This window comes from Dicentrarchus labrax, unplaced genomic scaffold (genome assembly GCF_905237075.1).
Source record: "Dicentrarchus labrax unplaced genomic scaffold, dlabrax2021, whole genome shotgun sequence".
In the NCBI taxonomy this organism is placed as follows: Eukaryota; Metazoa; Chordata; class Actinopteri; family Moronidae; genus Dicentrarchus; species Dicentrarchus labrax.
In genome coordinates this window covers 18226567-18250855 of record NW_026136712.1, presented here as the reverse complement: position 1 = coordinate 18250855, position 24289 = coordinate 18226567, and the positions used below count along the sequence as shown (strand labels likewise).

The 24289-nt window shown below is 40.2% G+C and overlaps 2 protein-coding genes across 7 annotated transcripts in view; one reads left to right on the top strand and one right to left on the bottom strand.

Annotated features, from left to right (window-relative positions):
* Positions 1-24289, top strand: part of rpl38 (ribosomal protein L38) — a 498028-nt gene that overhangs the window by 116624 nt on the left and 357115 nt on the right. The gene's annotated exons all lie outside the window — the stretch shown is intronic.
* Positions 1-24289, bottom strand: part of sdk2b (sidekick cell adhesion molecule 2b) — a 244451-nt gene that overhangs the window by 62254 nt on the left and 157908 nt on the right. For all 6 annotated transcript variants that reach the window (XM_051417851.1, XM_051417849.1, XM_051417853.1 and 3 more), the window contains exons 2-3: positions 12031-12190; positions 232-338 (exon numbers count right to left, since the gene is read on the bottom strand). In XM_051417851.1, the coding sequence (XP_051273811.1) occupies positions 232-338; positions 12031-12190 (267 nt within the window). The remainder of the gene's footprint in view (positions 1-231; positions 339-12030; positions 12191-24289) is intronic.

Below are 24289 nucleotides of genomic sequence, written 5' to 3'. Positions count from 1 at the left end.
AGACCTTGATACAAAGGCAACCAAACAGAGTGTGGGCATACTGTGTACTCTGCAGGCAGTCAAAACACACACACACACACACACACACACACACACACACACACACACACACACACACACACACACACACACACTCTGTCTCTCTCTTTGTATCTATCTATCAGCCATCCTTTTATTCATCCACTGGGTCCATTCATCTGTGTTTCACCTGCATCCCGTGTTAATACTTACAGGCCACCTGTACTTCCGTGCGCCTCTGTAGAAGGGCTCCCACCCGATTTCTCACTATGCAGCGGTAGAATCCAGCATGGGAGCGGTCCAACGAAGGGATTAGGTACCTTTAATGAGCACAGACACACACAAGATATGGATGAGGATTCACTTAAATTGCAAAAAAAAACTGGTAAACTAATTAAGACAAAAGTAGAAATCAAAAAGGTACTTATGTAAGTGCACAAACACAGGCATTTGCAAATTTGTAAGAACGAACGTGCTGAAAAGGCACAAGCACATATTAGAGTCTGAGCCCACACACACACACACAAGCATACACACACAACTTAAGACCATCTAATAGAGGAACAAGGGCACAGAGGACATCGGAGCTTAGCTGTTGTTTATTCCAATGATAATGATGCTCGAGAGGCTAACCCAGCTACCACAGCGAAGCTCTCCCCCAAGACCCACACACACACACACACACACCCACAAACACTTACATATACAGACACAGACAACACACACTTGCATTCAAATTCCTTCTATGCAAACACACACACACACACACACACACACACACACACACGTTTGCACAAAATCCCCTGGGACAAAGGTTGAAGCTGAATATCTCCAGCAGTTGACACTCTCCCCATGACCTTGACATCAGTGTCCAGCTGTGGTGGTAGTACTGCCTCCCTGCCATGTGGAGGCAGCGTAACATATACTTTATAAAGCTGCTGTGTGTCAGGGACTGTACTCTAATGTTACATCTTAAGCCACATGTGGTGATACAGCTGTTGCCAAAGGAATAAGTGACAAGTGAGGATGTTCAAAATGCTGGCTCTTATTTATTTTGCAAACCCTTCACTCAAACTTTAGTAAAACTTACCTTTCAAATTGCCATAGATATACTGTAATTCACAGTAAAATATTGTGTTACACTACACTACTTATACAAGCAACGAGACACTTTTGAAAAAACATATAATTAAAAAGTTACTTAACATAGTGCACTCTGAATATGCAAAAGTACAATTAAAGTTTTCTGCAGTATGCAAAATTTTAATTTAATTACACTTATATTTCTATGTATATTATATACACTAGTAACTCTTTTACTTAAAAATGTATTGTCAACACACCTACAAACTTAGAAATGTTCTGTAAAATATTACATTGTCCGTATGCTAAAACAACTTTCCTGTTGGAATATTGCTTGAAACCCTCACTCCCACACTAATTCCGAAAAAAAGAAAAAAAAATCAGAAAGCGACAATCACACCCACTTCATGCAGTGATTGGTTTGAACTTCTCACTCACGCGTAACAACTAGTGTAACAACTAGAATTCCTTCGAGGAGGGACTTTCCAAAAGTGTTCCCCATTATTCCCACTTGTACAATTCACTGAATTGAGACTACAAAGACAGACATAAGACACAGAGAGAGATCGGGGAGTGGGATGCAGCGAAGAGGAGGCTCCGATGACTTCAATCAATTTCAAATGGCCATTCAAAACAGTATTTGCACTCAATCCTAAATGGTCCCGTGCATGTGTGTATAACTGGTCGTAGATAGACTGATAGACACTAACAACCAGGCTGTTGGCTTCAGGAAGAGACTCTATAGATACTCATCAGTGATCAATATTTGCTTGACTGCATGCATGTGTCTTTTAGATACCTGCAATACACAAGGGTATATAAACGCGAGAGACCTCAACAGCACTGGGAAACAGAATAGATTTGGTATATTTTGAGTCATTCAAGTAATTAATTTCCGAGATCAGCCATCTAGATTGCTCAGAACGCCAGGCATCAGCTTCTTAACAACCTTCCAATAACTAATAAATGGTGGTGCAATGGGAGATACATGGAGCGGCCAACTGTTAAAGTGGTTGCACAGACAGTCTCTAATGGCATGTTAGATGGCAGCACAACGTGTAGAAGTTGTGAATTAGCCTGCAGAGAGTTGTACATGTTTAATTCGAGTCACTCTAGCTTAACACATTCTTGTCAAAATAAATACTTCTTGTGGGAGGTGAAACAGTTGCCACTATGAGTGTGCTTGCCATCTTTGCTGTCACATTCCCGCATGATATGTGCTCAAGAGTGCTTAGCGCATTGCCAGGCAGTGTTTCAGCGTAACCTTTGGTGATGGGATGTCCCAGTTTCTAAAGTAACCACATGCGACTAGTTGAAAAGTTTTTTGTGAGATTTAAACTTGTTTAAAGAGAGCTTTTTTGGATTAATAAATGTTTGGGAAGAGCCCAAGTGAATGAAAGAGAAGTAATGTGAGCGATTCAAGTGCTTTCAACAAACTGTTGTCGGGAACGCTTGGATACTTGCAAAAATAAAGCTACAATTGAGGATTAGAGACAGACATAATAGGGGCCAACATAAAAATTGTTCCTCTAAAATAATATCTGAGTATGATGTTTCCTAAACAAACAGTACTCCTCTTGACCCTCAACTAAATATACATTAACAGATTATAAAAGAATTCAGGCAAAGGCTTAAAAGAAGAGAAGCAAAATTTAATTATTTTCTAAGAGGCTATGTAAAATTAGCTAACCAAGCACATAGCTTAGTGAATAAAACCCAATAGAAAATTTTAATATTTTAAAAGATCTGTCCACAGAGTAAGAGGATATATTTTCAAGTCTTTATGATTTTAATCAGGCTGCTCTAAAGTAGGACTAGACATCTATATGCCTTTAGGGTTGTTCAGAGTAATGTTACTTAATGTTGATAAATGATTAAATATACCGATTGGTGACAAATTAAAAAAACAACATCCAACCAGAATCCATCAGAACAACTCCTATGTGCCATGGTCGAGATTCTTCAAGTCTCTGACATGGATATAACACCAATCTTCAAGATATTCTTTCATTTGGTGTTTTGATGAGGGTGGTACCACCACACATTGGACAATTCAGTTACCCCTTGCGCTCTATATGGAAACATCTGCCTTTCTTTTGTTTATCCACTCAGTTCAGGTTTTCCTTTGATTTACCACCAGTCTGTATGTGTCTCCTATGCGTCACATTTCACACACAAGTCTCAGAACCATTTATAGCAGCTACCTGTTGGTGTGCTTTGCCACTCTCTTGACACAGGGACATCAATGCATCGGCTACCTTGGTAGTGGCCTGCTTCCAGACCTCGGAAACAGCAACTTTTCCCCTGTGTTAACTTGAAAATGTTTAGAAAGCTGCCTTTGTGCTTTGAAAGTGGCTGCTAACAAATGGAAACAGTGTTGCAATAAAAAAATGGTTGGGTATGTTTGAGGGCTGTTAATATCTATGATAAAAAATGGAGCGGTATCAAACCTCATTAGCAGCAGCGTCAGTCGGACCCGAAGGACTAAATGAGTTTTAGCCCAAAGTCTGTTAAGGCTTAATCAACTAATCAGGAGGCTCTATTAATGATGCGTGACTCCTTTCATATGTTCCATCAACTAAATTAATACAATTACGTATATGTGTTATGCATAGATGGAAGTGAGATGAGGTGAATAGATGATGGAATAGTGTGCAAGAGAAGGGAGTGACAAAAATGTTAGTCACATCGGAGTTTGGGTGGAGAAGAAGCAGACATTAAGAGAGAGATAGCTGACAGGTGGTGTCGGTGCTCCAAGTTTAACCTCGCTGAGGCCTACCGAGAATTCACCCCAGAGCCAGAACCTTCAGGGTGACTTTAGACAGTATTCTCTCTCTCTCTCTCTGTCTCCCTCTTTCGCTCTGTCCCTTATATAATGAATACAATTAACCTTTGCGGAGCTGTGCACGTTGGCACCGGGTTGGGGGAGTCAGCGGGGGCTCGCTATGTTGGACAGAGATTGATTGATGTTCCTGTGGTCAGCACACTCCGTCAGATCCCCTTTAATTAGCCCCACTCAGGAGAAATGATTAGATGGAGGAGTGGCAGGGAGACGGATAGAGGGAAACGAGAAAGAGGGAGGACTGGGTATGAAGTGGCTAGGAGAAGGAGGCTAGAAGAATGAAAAACACGGAAGGATAAAGAGAGAGGGGGAGGGAAAAATAAAGGGATAGTAGGGGATGATTGGCAAAACTATAATCCTTGATTGAAGACGTCTGCAGTGCTCTTTATGGGGACTGTTCCCATAATAACATCAGACCTGTGCCCAAGGTTAGCTCCAATAACATTTTACTTAAATTGCTGGATATACAGTCAGATTATAAACCCTTATAGACACATCACGGGGACATTGTAATTATGCCCGGACTGCATAACAGTAAATCATGATAGACCATAAAGGATCATAAATCTGGGATGAGCTGATAATGACACATATTTTATCCATAGTCTCAATGCATGCTCACAATTAGATGAAAAACCTTCAATTTATATAATTTCTCTGCTCAACACGGCAAACAATTTGAAACCTGATCTCAAAGTATGTCTTTTGTAATACATCACGTCACGGAACAATTATTTTACAGCTCATAATAAAAGCAGATGCATAGCACGAAGTGTCACGGCTCACTTCTAATGATGTTTTTTGCTCTCATTGTATTGTTTGGAGTTTATGAAAAGGTCATCACCCTCTCATAACAGTTTGATGTCACTTTACTTTCGTTAATGAGTTCGCTTACAACACTGTGGCACTCTTGCGAGACTTCAACAGCTTGTACATTCAGTATCGTATTAACAAAAGCAGTAACATTGGAAAATTATTACTTTTCATGGCCTAGTTACTTATTTATTTTATGGATCTTGATGGATTGATGTGTGTCATTATTCTAATAGGATGATTATATGCTTGTGCTGTGCATGTCATGAGGTAAAATATCCATCACAGAAAGCTAGAAGTCAAATAAAATGTGAGAAATACATTGACACACAATAGAACGTACACGTTTCCAGGTCTTCACTGTGCTATAGAGGGGCTATCTCTGAAAGCAGCTCCCCATCCTCCAAAGCAAATCAATAATGTACTATATATTTTTGAGGAGATGTCCTTTGAAAGTGTATTGAATCATGTATTGGGATCACCTTCTAAATTCTACAGGATGAGAGTCTTCATACTGATCTTGTTCTCTCTTCTTAATACCCACCACATACAACACATGACAAGTAATGGGGACTTCTGGGTTAAGCTACTGGAAATCAATAGTGGGTAATTCATCTACAGGCCCAGGGGGACAGCCTCCACATGTTCTTTTCTAAGGATAAAAGAGATGGACAACTGTCTGATGGAGACAATTCACACAAACTATTGTCAATTGAATTTTGTCACTTTTTGTGTATTCATTTGTCGGCTATATCATTTTGTTCTGTGTTTAATTTGCCAGCCTTGACCTGTTCTTGCTGCACAGATAGTGCTGTATATACAGTCCTTAAAGCAGTGAGGGATCTCTGATATGCAACATTGGTTTGGTGTTGCATGTTCGCAGATGACATTATACTAGTTGATTGAAGATTAGGCAGATACTGTTGTATCACAAATATGTAACAAGTACAAGGACTATGCACCTGCTTGGCTGAAGGCTGAGGTAGTGCAGTTTGAGTTTAAAATGTTATTGCATACACTTACTGGTTGAGAAGAGTATCAAAGCACAGTGCTATCATAAACTATCAAATGTCAAAAGTTACCATCCAATGCTTGATCACATTCTTAGTCTTATTGACTTACAGTTTGATCAGATATTGCCTAGCAACTTAACACTGGCACACTGAATGTTTAGCATTTTCTTGTTAATTAAAAAGGGTTTTGTAGAATTTCTTATTTTTCATTCCTGATACAAAGGTACGGAAATAGTATTGTTGTGGTATTTCATCTGCACCAGTATCAAAAAAGCAAAAGTAGTTTGATGTTTGTGATCAGACTTGTTTGTGATTGAAATCTGCCGATGATCAGCTGATTTGGGTGTGAATTACTTAATTTCTTAACCCATGCTATGAACTACATATTCCAAATGATCCAAACCGAAAGTCTGATTGAAGACTTTCGGTTTGTAATTGCAGCACTTCTATATCCATGTGTTGTATTGCAACCACTACCAGCAGCCACACATATTGCTTTTTGAATACTGTGTGGGTCTGTTCAAATCAGAGAGAAGCCTGCAGACATCAGCACCCCTGCCAGCCCCCTTTGAATGTAGGTCAGCACTAAATGTTTGGGAACCTCACCAGTATGTTTCTATCATACCATATCAATCTGTGGACACAACACTGTGCAAAAGTCTACCATACAGTGTCAACACAGGCATACGTATAATTGATATGCATGCTCTTGAATGGTCATGGCACTAGAGAAAAGTACTTTTAAGGTGAATGGTTGAACATTCAGTCTAGTTGTTAATGTAATCAGATGTCCTGCTTATACAGAAATGTTTCATAACGCTGGCTGTGGATGACCCATTAGAAAAGCAGCCATACTTGCAATGGCACCGAAACTCAGTAAGACACACATTCATACACAAACACAGTAAATGTGCATAACAAAACGAACACAGTCAGTTTTTTTCTCTCTCTCACTTGCACTTTCTGACTCACTCACTCACTCCACCACAGAAAACAAAGCATGAGCGAGTGCAAGAGGGGAGAGAGAAAGGTAAAAAAAAAAAAAAAAAAATCTATTGTATCTGGGGGCTGTGGAGGAGAGTGTCAGGGAGATAGAAAATGGACTTTTTTAGTTACAGAGGGGAATCCATTAGGGTCATCCAGAGAGAGATGCTGCCTGGCTGGCTCTGTCCGAGCCCTGCCAGTTGCTGACATGATGGGATTCAAGCACAGACCCAAGTGCAGGGAAGTTTTCTGCCTGTAATTGGATGTTACTTTCTCCTTAGCATGAATATCACTGATCTCATTAGAACTAACATGGTGACAAAATGAACAGGGATAAGACAATCAAATTAAATGCGATAATCTGATTGAACTAAATAAGCTGAACCAGTCAGTTGAACAAAACATGATCAATTTCTGTTGCTCATGTATTGGAAAGTCTCTTATCTCACATTCTGTTAAATCTATTTTTTGTTCTGGAAAATGATGGTACATGACTATATTTTAGCAGGGAGTTTTTTTCAAGGATACTCTCATTTCATCCACTGAAGTGGCTCTATGTGTTTTATTTTTTATTTATGTGGAAGAAATGCAGAGAGATTAAACAGAGAAAAAGTGTCTAAAACTGGGTCTACAAAAATAATTAGCTGAAATTTAACTTACTCAATGGTGTGTGGAAGTGAGCAACAGCACAGCAGCAAGAGCAATGCATGGATTTGTGAGACGTGATAAATGGTCCCATACTAAAGAACACAACATACAGGGAGGATGTAGGTGGAAATGAGAATGAAAGTGAGCGAACAAGCAAATCTGATGCCATTCCTCATCCCATTTCTTTTTCCAAACATGCACCTTAACTATCCTCATCAACACACATTAACACGGGATGTCCTGCTGATAGCAAGCTGTCTTGGCTGTGTGTTTAAGTTATTTATGGAGAATGCAAAAAGAAAAATATGAAAGCAAGGCATTTTAACAGTCTCCAATGGGTCTGGTTCTGGAGGACTCTGCTCTTTGGGGATGTTGATTGTTTATGACGAATTACTGTTTATGTCAGCCAAAATCTAAAGGAAATAAAGGTGGTTTTTGCTTTCAACATAATTTGGTTTCTATTCTTGTTGAGATTATATTGCGTCATTTAGAGTTGGAACAAGTAAACATTCAGAATCAATAAATAAAACAATACCCAAGCTTGTTTTAAGTTGAGTGTGGAACTAACATGCATTCATTAAATTAAATAGTCTGACGCTCAATCGTGTATGTATGTATGTATATGTGTGTATTACATCATCAGATTATTTGATGGTGGGTGAGGTCCAAAGGCAGATAGCACACACACGCACACACAGAAAAGATCCAGTCATCTACTGTTACTTTGCACCCTGCTTTTCCTTCATTTCCATCTAGTTAGCAAAGCTGAGCTTGTCATCTCGTCCACCAGACATCGAATAATATTGTATTGAACTTGTGTTAATTTGTTCAGCGCCACCATGAAATTGTATCTGTTAAAGAAAAACTAAAAAACCCTGGATGCTCATTGGTAGTTCATGTACGAGGAGATTAAACTGAGGCAGACTGGATGAACAAAGAGGAAGGATATAAGAGAGATCAAGATGGGAAGATGGAGTTTTCACTGCTACTTAATCTATCTACTCTAGTCTATAGTACTGGTCTGCTTTGAGAAAAACTCCTGTTTTTATACACAGAACAAATGGATTTGCCATTGCTAATGCTATTTCTAAACACACTGTCACAATTTCCAGTCATTACTGGAAATGTAACACCGAAGTGACACTCTATTACGATAGCTGTCAAAATGTTAATCTTATTTTCTCTGTTTTTCTTCTGTCTTAATTGTGAAAAGCAAAGTTGACCAAGAAAGCACTTCTTTTGTTGTGATTGTATTGTAGGGAAAACTAATTTTCACTCCTCGGAACTGACAATAACAAGAGACGGTAAGTACACAGAGATAAAAAGTCTATCAGCATGAACTTGTGATGACTGTCATGTCTTCTACATCATGCTATTTAATTTTCTTTTGTGACTGACTGTTGATTAGATTACTTCTACTTAGTCTTCTTTTTTTTTTTTTTTTTTTTTTGCTGTCTGTCCGTCTCATTACAATATGAAAATTGGGGAAAAGGAACTTATTCCCTACAGGAAACAGAGTCTACACTCCACCAACCCCGCCAAGAACCAATTGACTAACAAAAGTGACTCTTGAGGTTTGATAAATAATTAACTCTCTTAATTAAGTTTCTAGGTTAATTGGCAACATAAAGACTGGTGGCAGGCCAGGTAAACGCCTCTCAGGTTTTGGTCACATGATAGGAAGCTGTGGCACTATGCTGTGTTATTTATAGACCAATTGATCTACTAAAGCATTGTGTGCAGGATAATTCGCTGGCTTATGGGTTCAAAAATCCTTAATTGTATTGGATACAATCTTCGGTCTTAATTACGTTGAATGTAATTTGGAGATAAATCTTTTAGATGATTATTTGAGAACAAAGAAAGCCGAATGCTGGCCCAATGGCATGAATACATGTGTGTGGCTGGATGGCACAAGGATACTATGTAAGTGATGTTGCTATTATGTGACAGCGGTCAATGCTGAGCCTGTTCTCTCCCAAGTGTGGCACTCCCCACAGCAGATCACTGAAAACGGTGCCACTCTCTTACCTCTTCCAGCACTCTCTCGCTGACACACACCTACATGTTGAATAGTAATGCCCACACACACACCTTGCAGTATTGATCGGTTGCCAGAGGACACAAGGTCAAGTCGCATGGTGTCAATATTTAAAGCAGCACTCAGCACTGGGGACCTCTACCATAACCTCATTAATATGCGGGTCTGCTCTGCTCAAATACTCTCCTGGCACAGAGAAATGGTGGCTTGAAGAGAGGTAGACTGCATGCCCACCCGCAAACAACAAATATACACGTCTGCATGCAGAAAGATGCCAAAATCCACAAGGAGATGAACTGACACCCCTTATATGATGTATTACCAATTGAGACAGGATTTTGCAGTGGTACTTGGCACAACGATGTTTCATTCTGAACTGTAAACCAATGGGACGTAAGTTAAGCAGAGAGAGACTAAGTCAATATAACAGATTTGTAGGAAACTGTAATTTCCTTATTTGCTTAGGTTTATGTCTCTTTGTGCAAGAGGGGTTTCACCATTATACTGTAAATTCCCGGATTTCACTTGTTGCGCCATGCACCAGTGGAACTGATCCAACCTGGCGACCAAGAACGGTAGCTTACACATAAGCAAAACAAAACACAGGCACCTTATTGTTAAGCAATCAATATTTTTTTCAAATACAGCACACATAACTGCATAATTATATACTGCTATTGTAAAATACTGGATCAGAGCAACCCTTCAGCTGTTACATACTCAATATTGGCTGTATATTAGATGCATAATTTTTTGTATGCCTGTTTGTTGGCCAGCCTCTTCTACACTGTAGGTATCTTTGTCATTGTATTTGAACTCCACTTACATCATGCCTGAGCACCCTGGGGTGAAAAACAAGTGCAAATACCGTTTTCAAGAAAATACATTTTAACCGGTCTTAAAGGTCCAACATTTAGAAGCCTCTACTGGCAGAAATGGAATATAATATTCATAACTATGTTTTCATTAGTGTATAATCACCAGACTATAGGAATTGTGTTACCTTAGAATGAACCGTTTTTATCTACAGATTACCTTTCATGGAATCCACCATGTTGGACCACCATGTTTCTACAGTAGCCCAGAAGAGACAAACCAAACACTGGTTGTAGATAGAGGCGCCGTAGTTTCTCCTTCATGCTTGGAAGGGGAGGGTGAAGCAAGGGAGTTCCAATCTGCAACTACACCGCTAGATGCCACTAAATCCTACACACTGGATCTTTAAATCATACTTTTAGACAGGATAAACACTCTCACTCACACATGCAATTCCTGCGCAGCATTGTGCCTGACTACTTGTTTAATCACCCATTCCATCACTCAATCACTCACCCAATAACACAGTCAAAGGGACCCTGAGGCTCAAACAGAGCAGTGCAGTCTTTTCTGAACATAGCATCTGTGTGTCACTTATGCCCTTTCCACCGCACTGTTCCTACTCTGGTCTTATCTATCTCCAGAGATTGTCAGGAGAAAGGCCCAACACCATCAACAAGGCGGATGTTGCTCGTACGTTCACCCTCTTTCTCATATAAGACCACAACCGTTCAGCAACAATCAGCAGAGTGTATGTCAACATGCTTTCTTTCAATCCCCTAGTGCTTCATTTACACTGCTGTATGTACACGCGCAAACTCTCTCACACACACACACACACACACACACACACACACAAAACACTTGGTGCAGGCACACTGCTCTCTGCGATAAGAGCAATGTTTGCCACATTACAGATCTTCCAGTTACCATTAAAGATGGTTTATCTCCCGCTCTAACCCTCATTCACGCCTTACGCTTGTGCGCTGCCTCTCTAGAGAGAGTGATGGAGGTCGAAGAGCCACGAGGGGAAAGGACAGACAGGCAGATGTGAAAGAGAGAGAGAGAAAAAGCAAAGCAGCAACAGCTACTTCTTTATTTAGTAGGATATTCGATGATGAAAAAACTGTCTGTGTTGAAAAAATATATTACAGAATACTATATTGGCCTACAGTGACATAGAACAATAATCTACGGAAATGGCAAAGACTAAAAAAAGGGTTTCAAATTTTTATCCTTAATTTTACATGTGTATATTTCTATACAGAATATTTTATCTGTAAAAATCAATGTCGCACAAGACCTAAAAAATGCACATCTCTGCTTTTGGACAAATTATATGGAATGCACAAGTACAAACAAATTGTCGTCTTTCATCTCTATTTGAACTGAAGATTCTATCTCTATCTGAACTAAGATCAATTATTATTTAATAATTTTATATACGGGCAGATACTGAGGCAGCAATTACTGCTGAACTGCTAACTATATTAGCTAACTAAATGTAACAATAGGTTTTTTTTGTAGATATGTGGTGTTCCTCCTTAAGGCAATTATTTCTTTAAGTGATCCTCCAAAGTTTTCATGCAGAATGCATTAACTGCATAATTGTTTGACTGGGATTGTAGCTAGTTTAGTCTAAAATGTCAAAAAGGGAGATATATATTAGTATTATTTTTTACCAAATGTATGTATTGCGTTTTGGCTTTGTATGCTGGACCAATCAGGTTTCAGCTGTAACTCAAACATAAACCTATTCAGTTTATCCTCACCTGTACTCCAGAGAGAAGCGAGTCAGCTCTGTGCTGTTGTGGATCCATTTGAACTCCAGTGGCCAACTTCCTTCAGCCATACAGGTCAGCACCAGCCTGTTGCGTTCCAGATGTAGCTGGCTACGCACAGGCTCTGTCTTGAAGTACGGAGGCACGTCATCTGTAAAGAACAAAGAACAGAGTTGAATTTTAGGATTTTTGTATTTTTTTTAAAACCACGCTAAAGGAAAATACCTCAAACGCATCCGAATAAAGAGCACCCACTCTTAAATCCCACACACATCTGCGAACCCAGAGGCATAAATGTGCACATGAAAACAGACTAAAAGAATTACAGCAAAAAAGTGTGAGCTTTTGGGATAAGAGAGAGAGGCAAATTTATCTCATGTGAACGTATCTTTCATCCTGAAAAGATAGGCATAGATGAGAAGCAAACACCAAGTTGTCAACCTACTGAAAAGACATTTAAATGTAAAGACTCTAACAGAGCACCTGCAGCCGCCTTGCTTACATTTATCTGACTGTAACAGATTGTGGATGGTCAGATGCAAGGATTTCACCTAAGAGAAAGCAAACTCTGCTGTATTTGATTATCACTAGACTGTAAACACCAAGCTGCCACACTCCAGATGGAAAACCCTCTCTAAACGTGTCCCATTTAGAGCTACCTAATCTCATGTTGCTTGTGTTGGGTGATATTGACTTGCTCTGGGAGTGTCAGAGATGTCTGGCTAACAGGGAAGAGGGAAGCAGAGGCATCAAGTCATGATGGATTTCTGCTGTATCTCCTGCTCTGTGTATTTGTGTGTTGGCAACTCATTGGCACAGCACACTACTTTCCTCCAAGCTAGACAGTGCAGACAGGAGAGGAGCGAAGCCGAGGAGGAGGCATGAAATCCTTTCACCATTCGTTCGCCTCCACTCCGTTTCGCTTTGTCTTTTGCTCTTTCTGTGTTTCTTGAGCACGCTCTGTTGAGTGTGAAGGAATGGATTGAGGAAGACCAGCGAGAACCTCTTCACAGGGTGATGCACACCCTGAACGTGGCAACAGAAACACACTGATTTTTATATCTCAATCAAGAAGCCTCACACACATACTGTCAAGGTCCCTTGTGGTTCTAATATCTCACCCTTGATAAATGATGCAAAAATGGAGAGCTTACTTGATGATCATTGTAAATATAGAACACATTAATTGGATGGTTGGATAATATAATTATCAAATTGACTGATAATCAGGCATTGAAATTAAACTGTCAAAATGATCTATAGTGCTGATATTTTGTTCTTCAATTTCGGCTCGACAAATCCACTGGAGGTAGACTGATAAGAGGAGGAATGAGGAGGAAAATAGGCGATGAGAGTTAAATAGAGTGAGAGACCAAAGATGATTTACAAGCTTTTCGCTTTTACTCACAGATTCAGATTTGTTATTAAGGCTTCTGGTAGTTTATGCTTAATTTGATGAGAAGATTATTTGCACTAGCATGAGGTATAGTATTTTATCATAGAGGTGCAGAACATGGTAAATCATCCCTGGTTTCCAGTTCTAAAAAATACTGGTGATCAACTAAAGTCTTGTTTTTAGGCTGTAATATTAAGCCTACCATCATTATACTAGAAACTCCCAATATAATGCAGTTCAACAGCACCACTAACTACACCCTCCAAAAATTGAATCAGCACCTCTCTAGGGCTGCCCCCTAAAAGTTAATGATTTGAGTCATCAGTCGAGACGACCCCAAGCTGACTCGCATTTGTCAGTCGAATCAATGCACTTTTGTTTTTTCCGAGTCTCAAAATGACCGCAAACCACAAAACTAACTGTGATGGAAGTGGAGAAGAGAGATAAAAATGGAGGGCAGTGTAATGCCGGACAGCTTGAGGCAGGACAGTGTGCTCTGACATTCTCTGCCCAGGTGATTACTGGCACTGAAGCCTGCTAACGGTGGTCTGACCTCCTCTACAGCCGTCCACTGTGATTGACTCTTCGGCTGACAGCGCTGGCAGCAACCCAGCAGGAGAGACGCTCTGTGGTACGGTACGATTTTATATCTGAACTATGAGCAGGACGCACACTTTTACTTTCTCTGACTGTGTGGAAATCTGATGTTTTCACATCACGGATGGTAAAGAATGACTTTAAAACATCCAGCAGGTAACACATGAGATATAGGATAGAGGCTGATATAGAAGATTAGTGTGGCGCAGAACCGAAAAAGAAAAAAGGAACAAACAGTCGAATCTTCATATTGTGCTTTACTTTAAACAAAACTGAACAACCTTTATTGCATGGCTGTTAAAACTGCATTAGTTTTAGGCAGTAGTTCCCTTATAAATTGGGAACCGATTGTATAAAGAAGTCATGAAAGATGCAGATGACTCATCGTCTTATTACAAGATAGTGCACTGCATGTTAAAAAAATGTACTCTCTGTTATGCTGAGGAATCCTATAAAACACTTCTAAAACTAATAAGTAGAAATTATTTTGCCGATGCAAAACAGAAATCCATGAGTGTAAAACATAATACACACAAAGGTACATTATGAGGAAAAAGAGAAATTACAAGCATATAAACAGTAGTTGTTTGCAGTTCAAAAGTGCATGACATATCTCAATAAGTCAGTGATGAATATTCATAAATACCAGCATCTTCTTAATGCATATTTATAAACAGTACTTTGGTTGAACTTCTGACTTTTGAGTTCCTGAGCGCGGCACCAGCCTGTACACCGGCCGTCATGAATAAATATTATATAACAAATACAAGAAGACAGAGGAGACTTAATAAAGCACCATGCAGTATTGATCTGTCAGATTCAACTCACATCACTAGCTAGCATTTTCAAGTTCAATATTGAGCCCTGTGCCAACCTGAATGTGCTGTGATCTGTTAAAATCTGATTCTTTAAGCTCGTCAAACATGAAGAAAGCCTCCACACAGCAGAGGCATAAAAAGCAGAGCAAAACACAGACACGGCTAATCAGAAAGTCACACTGTGAAGTGAAGTCTGTCAGAATTTACAATGAATGAGGAAAAAGGAAAACTTAGGTTAAGTGATATAAGAAAAGAACATGTTAAAATGATATATAAGAGAGCAGCATGGCAGAGAGAGGGCTTAACAGATGCAAAACACAGATAAAATGTAAAATAGACTCAGAGATGCCTTTAGAGTTGGAGTGCCTGGGCATTTCCCAAAGCATTGTAGGTTAATTCAGTGCCTGGAACAGAGGAAGATAGGCTGCAAAAATGAGGGAGATTGAGATATGCACTAGTGATTGGAGATGGCCGAGACTAATTGTTCCCTCGCAATGTGCGCTTTGCTTTTATCTAAGATGGGGAGATAAAAGAAAAAAAGGGGGGCCAAAGGCAGAGGGAGACAGGGAAAGAGACAGACAGCAGTGAGAGGGAGTGAAGGCTATGCAAACAAAACGCGAGCAGGCATACCATATCACCCATACACAGATACTCATTTACCCACAGGAAAGGTGTGAGGCCAAAGAAAACATTGATCACTGATGAGTATCTTCAGTAGTCCTTCTCATTAGAAAGTCAATGAGAGCTCATCAGTGATACTGTATCTAACTGTGGAATCAGCACACACAGCAGGAGAAAAACACTTCAGGGACAAGTTGGAAAATAGAGAAAAACTGCTTTCAAATATTACTAATACTATTATTACTACTAATAACGATAAAGCTGCACTAGTCGATATATTTACATTAACGATGGATCAAATGACCAACAAACGCGTGGTTTTTTTTAACATAATGAGATTGTGTGGCAATAATCTAAAAAATCGACAAAATCTACTTTCTTATATCTTATTTATCAAATTATAGAATGCATTTTTATTTCAGAGGTAGGGTATATACTGTGCATATGTCATTCTTTGCACCTTGATACTACGACTCATATCACATTTAATTTTCCATCTCGCTGATTTGAATCTTTACATATTTGTGTTGTGATGTGTGTGTGGTGATATATTCTACAAGAACCCCCCCCCCACACACACACACATATAGCCATAATCTCCTTTTGATACCCTCAAATATTTCTTAAACTTGCCAGAACTTTAGCCACATAACTGTAACAACAATGAAATTATATGTCCTAAAGATGGAATACTGTAATAACATAACTGTGACAAGAATGAAACGATCTTTTCTGAACATTAAGTCATTTTATCTCAGAGGAAATTATTATTATGCGTCACAAAACTAGAAGGAGTATAAACGTGAGAAGTTGACACTTTTCTGAGGCTTGAGGGTATCAAAAGGAGATTATGGCTATATACTGATGAAATTGAGAATCAAATCACCTGCGAGGAGACAAAGCAGCCATCGGAGATTTGACTATCACATAACCAACACTCTGAGTGTGCAGCGCATTCTGTAAAGCACAAACAACCATTGATAAATGAGGCTTAGGTAACACACTGTATTATCTGTCAGCCATGACATGAATGGCACGCCCACAATGACAGATGAGTATGCACTTCCAACCAATATGAAGACCAAAGCCAACCCAACTCGAGCTTCCACTATGCAACTGCCTGCTTCCCGTGCAATACAAAGCAATTATTGTGTGATAGAGACCCCTCACTTGCATATAGCACAGCTCATGCCAGAAGATGCTCCCTGGGGCCACAGCCAGGGTCGACTCAAAGCTGGGGCATGTGAGCATGTGTGTGCGTGTGCATGTGCGCATGCAGGTTAGTGTGTTAGACGGACGCTCACAACCCAGTCTACAGCACACAGTCAATTAAATCAGCTCTCTCATTAATGAGAACAGTGCCAGGTACAAATGTCTGCCCTGGGGTGAGAATTCATAATTGAGAAGAACTTGAAGAATTCATTTCTAAAATAACAAAAGCTATTGTCGAGGACATTTCTCCTATTTTCCCCAAAATACTCAGCTTAAAAAGGTCAAAACAAACCTTTCAATTTTCCTAAACTCAATCAGTCTTTAGGCTCGAATGTCACACATAAAATAATGGAAATCATTCAAAAAATAAGTGCACACACAAAATATTTCATAGAAAATAATCAAGCTGACGCATTAAGAAATACTTGAAATTCAATCATGTTTCTACTGCACTTTAAACTATGAAATCTTTGATCACACTTGTTCGCTTTCTGACTTCAGGCAAATCCTTTCAGATGACTGATTTATGTCGCTTTTGCATGATAATGGACTTATGACCTCAGACAAAGGTTGTTTTATCATGTACTCAAGATAGTCTCTGAATTTTCTGTCATGATGAACGAAAACGCATTGGACTGAAGGTAATACAGGATAAATATTGGCTACATGTGTTGAAATAATCTCGGCCATTGTCAAGGAAAAATCCTCTTGAAGACACATGTAGACGCACCTGAGCTCTTCCTCATATATCCGAGGGCTCGCCAGCCTTGCAGATGACAGTTTTCTCAGCTTTAGTGAGCCTAATGCAAACCACATGGCTGAGTTTTCACAGATAAGTCAAGCAGTCGATGCACACACAGGCTACTTTCCAGTTCCCAGAAGGCTGTGGTGCTGCGGTGGCAGCCATGAGTAGCAACCTCCCTCCTAGCACAATCCTCAGGGGCCTGGTGCTCCCGGACACAGCATACATATTTCAGCTGCAGCCTGGGGGCCCCACACATACAGACAAAAACACACACACACACACACCTGTGCTTATACTTTTTACTCTTGCATATCAAAAACTTATTCACTGGTGCTGATAGCTCATCCAGCTATATCAATGACAACTGTGTGTCTGGATATGAATGTATGTGGATGCCTGTTTGGTCATACATGTGATTTGTTTATGTCTACTTAATTTGTGTGTGTGTGTGTGTGTGTGTGTGTGTGTGTGTGTGTGTGTGTGTGTGTATGTCATTTTTTGATGGCAGGTGTCTGGATGTGTGTATTTGTGATGCTGATGAGGATGGAAGTTTGCTGGTGGTCTAACTGAGCTGCTAATGGCCCCGCTGGGTGTGAAAATCTGTTCTACTGTCTGTCTTTATTTAGCACACTGGTCTGGCCCTCTTGTTGAGTGTGTGTGTGTGTGTGTGTGTGTGTGTGTGTGTGTGTGTGTGTGTGTGTGTGTGTGTGTGTGTGTGTGTGTGTGTATGTGTATGTGTGTGTATGCAGGATGGGAAATGGAGGAGCTCCAAAATGTGCCAGTGTATGTATGTCAGCACAGAACTGTACAGTTTGTGTGTGTATCTATTGTGTGTGTGAGACTGGTTTGGCAGACCCGTGTGTGTGTGTGTGTGTGTGTGTGTGTGTGTGTGTGTGTGTGTGTGTGTTCGGACTGATATTTTACTCATCCCTAAGAGACACTCAAACCAAGGCCAGCTGCTGATTTCCACCAGCCTGTGTCCATACACAGCACACACATATATGGCACATGGATTATACAGACCTAATCATTTATTCACTATTCTGTTCACACTATACATCACACACGCATACATACACATACGTGACTGTGCGCAAACACACACGTTGGCCCAGCACACAGCTTTTGGCATGTCTCCAGCGTATTACTGTCGGCCTTTTTTGTTCCATTCATGGCTCAGTGACGCCTCCTCCTTCTCCTCGCCCGCAGCACTGCATTTCCCATGAGACCGTGCTGCCAGGAACTAATCTCTACTCCACTTGCTGGTCTTCCTGTGCTGCAGGTCCAAAGACCCCTGCACTGTCTAGACTGATCCTCAGTCGGCAAAGAGAAGATGACCTGGCCAAGGTCACATCATTAGTGTTTATTATTTATTCATTTGTCATTCTTATTTGTTCATTTTGCTGGAATAGAAATTGATCTGACCAGCATACACATTAGATTTGATGTTGCTATGGTGTTGATACTTTCATTCTACTCATTATAGGATGCTGGTTTCCAGCCTGATATTTTTACTTTACTTAAATAATGACCACTTACAGTCACCTATAACCAGCTGCTAATGTAATACATCTGCCTAAACATCCGGGAGTTCATTACTTCTCTGAAAGCACCCAATGACCACTTAGAGTAACTGTAATCACATTATAATGGATTAAAATGCATTATAACAGTGATTATAATGCCTTGGATATCGAATTCAGTACATTCACTGAAGCACTGTACTTAAGTACAATTTTGAGGTAGTTATACTTCTATTCCACGACATTTCAGAGGGAAATATTGGACTTTTTACTCTACTACATTTAGCAGTACAAGTCTGAAAACTGATATCACTCATATCTCTGTCCTCTGTTCTCCTCTCCTTTAGTGTAGGGATAAGACAGCAGTGTCTGGCCACAATCAATCGGACTAGCTCAAACATTAAAAGTGTCTGCCTATTTAAACAGCCTGAGCAAAGAGGGGCGGCAGTCATAAATCTATGAGCTAACCTTTAGCCATGACAGGCTAAGCTCTCAGCTTGCATGCTTACCTTTATCACTTACCCCACAGCAATTCTTTCCCCACCTCCAATAATGACTTGCAAAGCTAGACTAAGCAGCTAATGCTGTGAAACAGAGCTACACAAAGAGAAAAAAAGGCTTAATACACAAGTGTGGGAAAGATTATATCCTATAAAAATAAAAAGAAATTATGATTTAATGTATGCCAATGCATGCTTCTCCATTCCTGTTACTTTTGTGTAATTGCCTTTTTCTTCCACATGCAAATTTGTATATGTGTGTGTTTAGAAAATGTGTCTGTGCATGTGTGTGCCTGTGTCTGTGTGTGTGTATGTGCGTGCTTTCTCAGGAGCAAGATGGTTTAATTTCCCACAAGATCCAGAAAGAAAAATCTCCTTAGTGCTGGAGTGTGGTGCACAGTACACTGAGCATATTATGCCATTATGTTTATGGAGGCAAATCAATTCCTGTATTATGGGACACAATAAAGCTAAGAAACATCTCATGTGTCAGGATCATATGGCTAAAAATCCTGCATGAACAATTCCTGCAGATAACCTTCACTATGCTCCACTGAGGTACACAAGAACAAGTAGGACTGGGTTGCCCCGGTAGCTCACCTGGTAGAACGCCTATACCTATCAAGGCTGAGTCCTTACTGCAGCGAGAGGCTGGCCTGGGCCCTTTGCTGCATATCATCCCCTCTCTCTCCCCCCTGCCTTTCTTGTTTCGCTCTATTTTCACGATCCAAAATTAAAGCCCCCCCAAAAAAAAAAAAGGATTCGGCCCGCATTTTTCAGCCAAAATTAAATGTATAGTAAGATTGTGTACAACAGGTAAAGTGAAGAATTTTAAAATGGTAAAATCATTTGAGGAATGTTAGGGCTCACTATATGATGTCATAAAAGACTCGGATACCACTAGCGCACTGAGGATGTGTGTGAGGAAGTGCAGTCGGAGGAAATAAATAAGCAAACATACAGTCGACGCACACACGCACACAACTATACGAGACAGCGCGCATCAGTGACCTGGCTAACCCACGGCTTAGGGATGGGGTGTGTCTGCAGTCCACTGCTGGTCTGCTGAAAAATTAACGCCGTGGAACAATGTTCTTCAGTGCTCAATAATGTATGGGCAGGTTACAGCAGGGGAATCATAGACAGAGGAAGAAAAAAGAGGAGTCTACTTTTCCCATCCTTCTCTTTGTCTAGACTACACCGGGTGGAAAGTAAACCACGCGCCATGCACGCAAGCCCAAACACAGGCAGACACACACATATGCACACACACAAATAAGGTATTTGCCAAACCGTCATGTGAACTTCATAACTGTGCACCAGTGTTTATCGAGTCCAATGTGAGAATGAACTGAAGAGAGTGTTGCTCATGTGACGATGACATGTCTGACACAAAATAACACGTTTATCGCTCGTCTTGGCCACCATTCATTATATTTCAGTCAGCCAAATCACATGGGGTGGATTTATTATTATTTGAAAGCAATATCATCAGTGAATACTCTGCGCAAATGCAATACTCTGTGTAAATATCACTGTTATTTGGAGAGATGCCAAATAGCAATTCCCTCAGGCGGGTGACTCAATCAGAGCCTATAGGTGGATGCAGCAGCGTTGCAGCAGAAGCACTTGCAAAACAACAGCGGTCAGAGTGGGAACTGCCTTGTTGCAAAGGGTTTGTTTGATTTACTCTGCAGAGACAACTCAAACTGTCTGCCTGATAGGCTTTCCACATAAAAGTTTTTTAAATCCATAAAGCTAAAAGTAAGGTATTAAGATTGGCACTACATATCTAATAATACAGTTTATAATAATACAAACAACTACGGCAGTGTCTGTTCTGTGCAAAACAGACATCACAGAATTCTGGGAAGGAGACAAAAGTCCGAACACAAACCAACTAAGAAGACAAAGTGCTCATAACAGCACCTGTGTTACTCATAGTACTCATAGGACGTGCAGGTCTTTCTCTCAGTGAAATTTTTCCGGATTGCCAGGCCTCCATTAGTTCATCAGTTCACTTCATTCAAGGAGTTTGCTCAGTTGTCATGGAGACAGTTCAGTTGTCGCTGTTCCTTGTGTTGAGCTTTTTCTTGTCAAACCTCTGTTCCCAAGGTCACGCACAAACCTTCACTCAAAGAAGTGCGATCTAAGCCGCCGTAATCTTTGTCAACACTCAACAACCCCAAAGTCACTCCAGCAATTTATATGGTCAAAAAAGTTACATTTTCTAACTTTTAAAACCGCAAAAAGTTAAGCGTGGGCACATTGTGCTGGATAATATGAGCTTATTTGAAAGAATACTTGCTTTAAAGGAGAAATCTTGGGGATAATTGTCTAAACTGCCACTTAGCGAAGATGATTAGTGCTGGTCAGAGCTGAGTTTGAAGGGGAAGCCATTATCCAGCGTCTCTCCCCATTCAACACTTGTTCACTGTGGAGTACGGCAGGAAACAATTCTACTTCATGGCCTTGTTAGAAGGCTTTTAATGTACTAGAATGGAATTTTTAGTCAGTCTTTGTTATTACCATATAGCAGCTGTTTGTTGGATATAAGGGGTATCTAGATGCCTCAATAAATGTCGTTTTAACATTGATTCCTTTCTGATGGGTTTTTTTGTCTCTTCACCTAAACTGGCATCTATCCTCTTTTGGTTTATTTTTGTCCGTCTCTGTTAACAATGGCACATAATTCACCCTGCATGGTGAATGTCATGCATTAATGCATTTTATTGTTTATTTAACTGGGACGACACACAATACATTTATCATTCCAGATATAGCTAAAAGCTAATTTCCATGTAGTCCCCGATGGGAGGCCACCGGTGATGCACAGGATGACAAAATAAACAATAACAGTCAGACGTGTTAATGTGTGTATGTTTGCTGATTGTCTGTGCATGCATGCACGTCCATGCATTTGAGTCTCTGCACATGTATAGTATGCATAAGGATGTGTGTGAGTCCATCAGTCTCTGTATCTGTGTATGCATACTTTAATGCAAACAGCAGGTGCGCACTCACAAGTAAATGTCTTTTCTGCACACATACACAGACACACACACACACACAGACACACACACACATACACAGAGACACAGTGTTCCGCTGGGATCCACACAAACAGAGCTGCATGCGCACCCACGTCGCCCACCTCATCCGTCTCATCCCTGTCTCTGTTGGCGGCTTTCTGCTCATCCCGTGACGCTCACACTGCGACAAAGGCATATACATATAAACAAGGAGACCCCCCTCTGTCCCCTTGCGACACACCTAACACACAACACACACACACACACACACACACACAAACACACACGCTGTATGCCCCTGCTCCAGCTCCCCGGGATAAATGTGATCATTGCTCTGTCCCCTTTGTACTCACCTAATGAAGGGCATGTCTTAATAAAGCCAAGAGAATGGATGGGGCCGGTTTCACTGCTCAGCAAGCCAATTAGCTCCTTCTTACCTTCTGCCATACATTTTTCTTTGACCTCCTGCAGTATTCCCTCACAGTAATCGTGCAGGGTTTACACTCTTGCTTCCCTTTCCCCTCTGATTGCTTCCACTGATTACCTATTTATAAGTATTTGTAAATACAAAATGGAGTGGGAGAAAGGAGCAGAGTGCAGTAGTTAAGTAGACTAAATGTTGTGTTATGTCAAGCCATATTTCATATCATTATATTTCTTGCTTAAAAAGCTGTTTATTCTTTACTTACTAGTATTGAGGTCACAACATCTGGTCAAGGGTATGTGTTAAAATATTGGCGCAAAAGCTCTGCTGTAGTCTTTCATGGTACTGCAGGGGTCAATGTTTGTTCCTTTTGTGTTTAGTTCTTTGTACTATAAGGTATATGAGAATACAGAATAAAAGACCACTGTGGCTATTCAAATGAACCGTAATCTTTCATTAATGAGCATTCAATTTAGGTATTATTTGTGATCAGGCCACAGTATATTGTGCCAGTATACCCAGGTCATAGAAAAAATGAGAGAAAGTGGATAAAGCATAAAAGAGGAGGATGAAAAGAAAAACAGTGGGTTGGAGGAGCAGAACAATGATAAGGCCGGAGGTACAAAAACATTCTCTAAATGCTAAGCTGTATAATAAAGTCCAAGGATTAGGTTATGGGGGAAAACAACAGTTTTATTTACATCACTGCACACAAAAACTCTTAAGCCAGAAGCCTTATTGGATGGGTATTAGGACTGGATATTTTGTTGCAAAGGGGCTCACAGTCAGTGGGCAGTGAACACGGTTGCTATATACTGTGCCACATGCCAGTTTACTGTCATATTATGCCCTATACAATCTGCCATGGCACGCCAAGGTAGCAAACAATAGGAAGTGTCAAACTCTTGCTCGCAGCATTCACAATCTTTGTTATTTTAACACAATATTTTCATAAAGATGAGAGAGATGGAGAGAGAAGACAGAGGACAGGGAGGCGGCAAGCAGAGCAGCGCACTACAACGGAAGACAATGAAAGGTTTCTTATTTATTGTGAGCATGTGTGTGTCTAATGTCTTAGAGAAGATTCACTGGCTTTCTGGTTTCTAAGCACAAAACTCACTATTCTCCAATATCAAAAATTGCAGTTGGATAATAATAATAATAATAATAATAATAATAATAATAATAATAATAATAATAATAATAATAATAATAATAATGATGATGATGATGATGATGATATTGGCCGATGTTGATGGTTAAAAATGCTGGCTTAATGTGAGTGGAAGGTAAAACAAAGAACTTTGAAACTGAACTTTTAAGCCTACCGTATGGAAATTTAGCTGAACCTGCTAAAGCATTGGGTGACAGTTACACAAGTG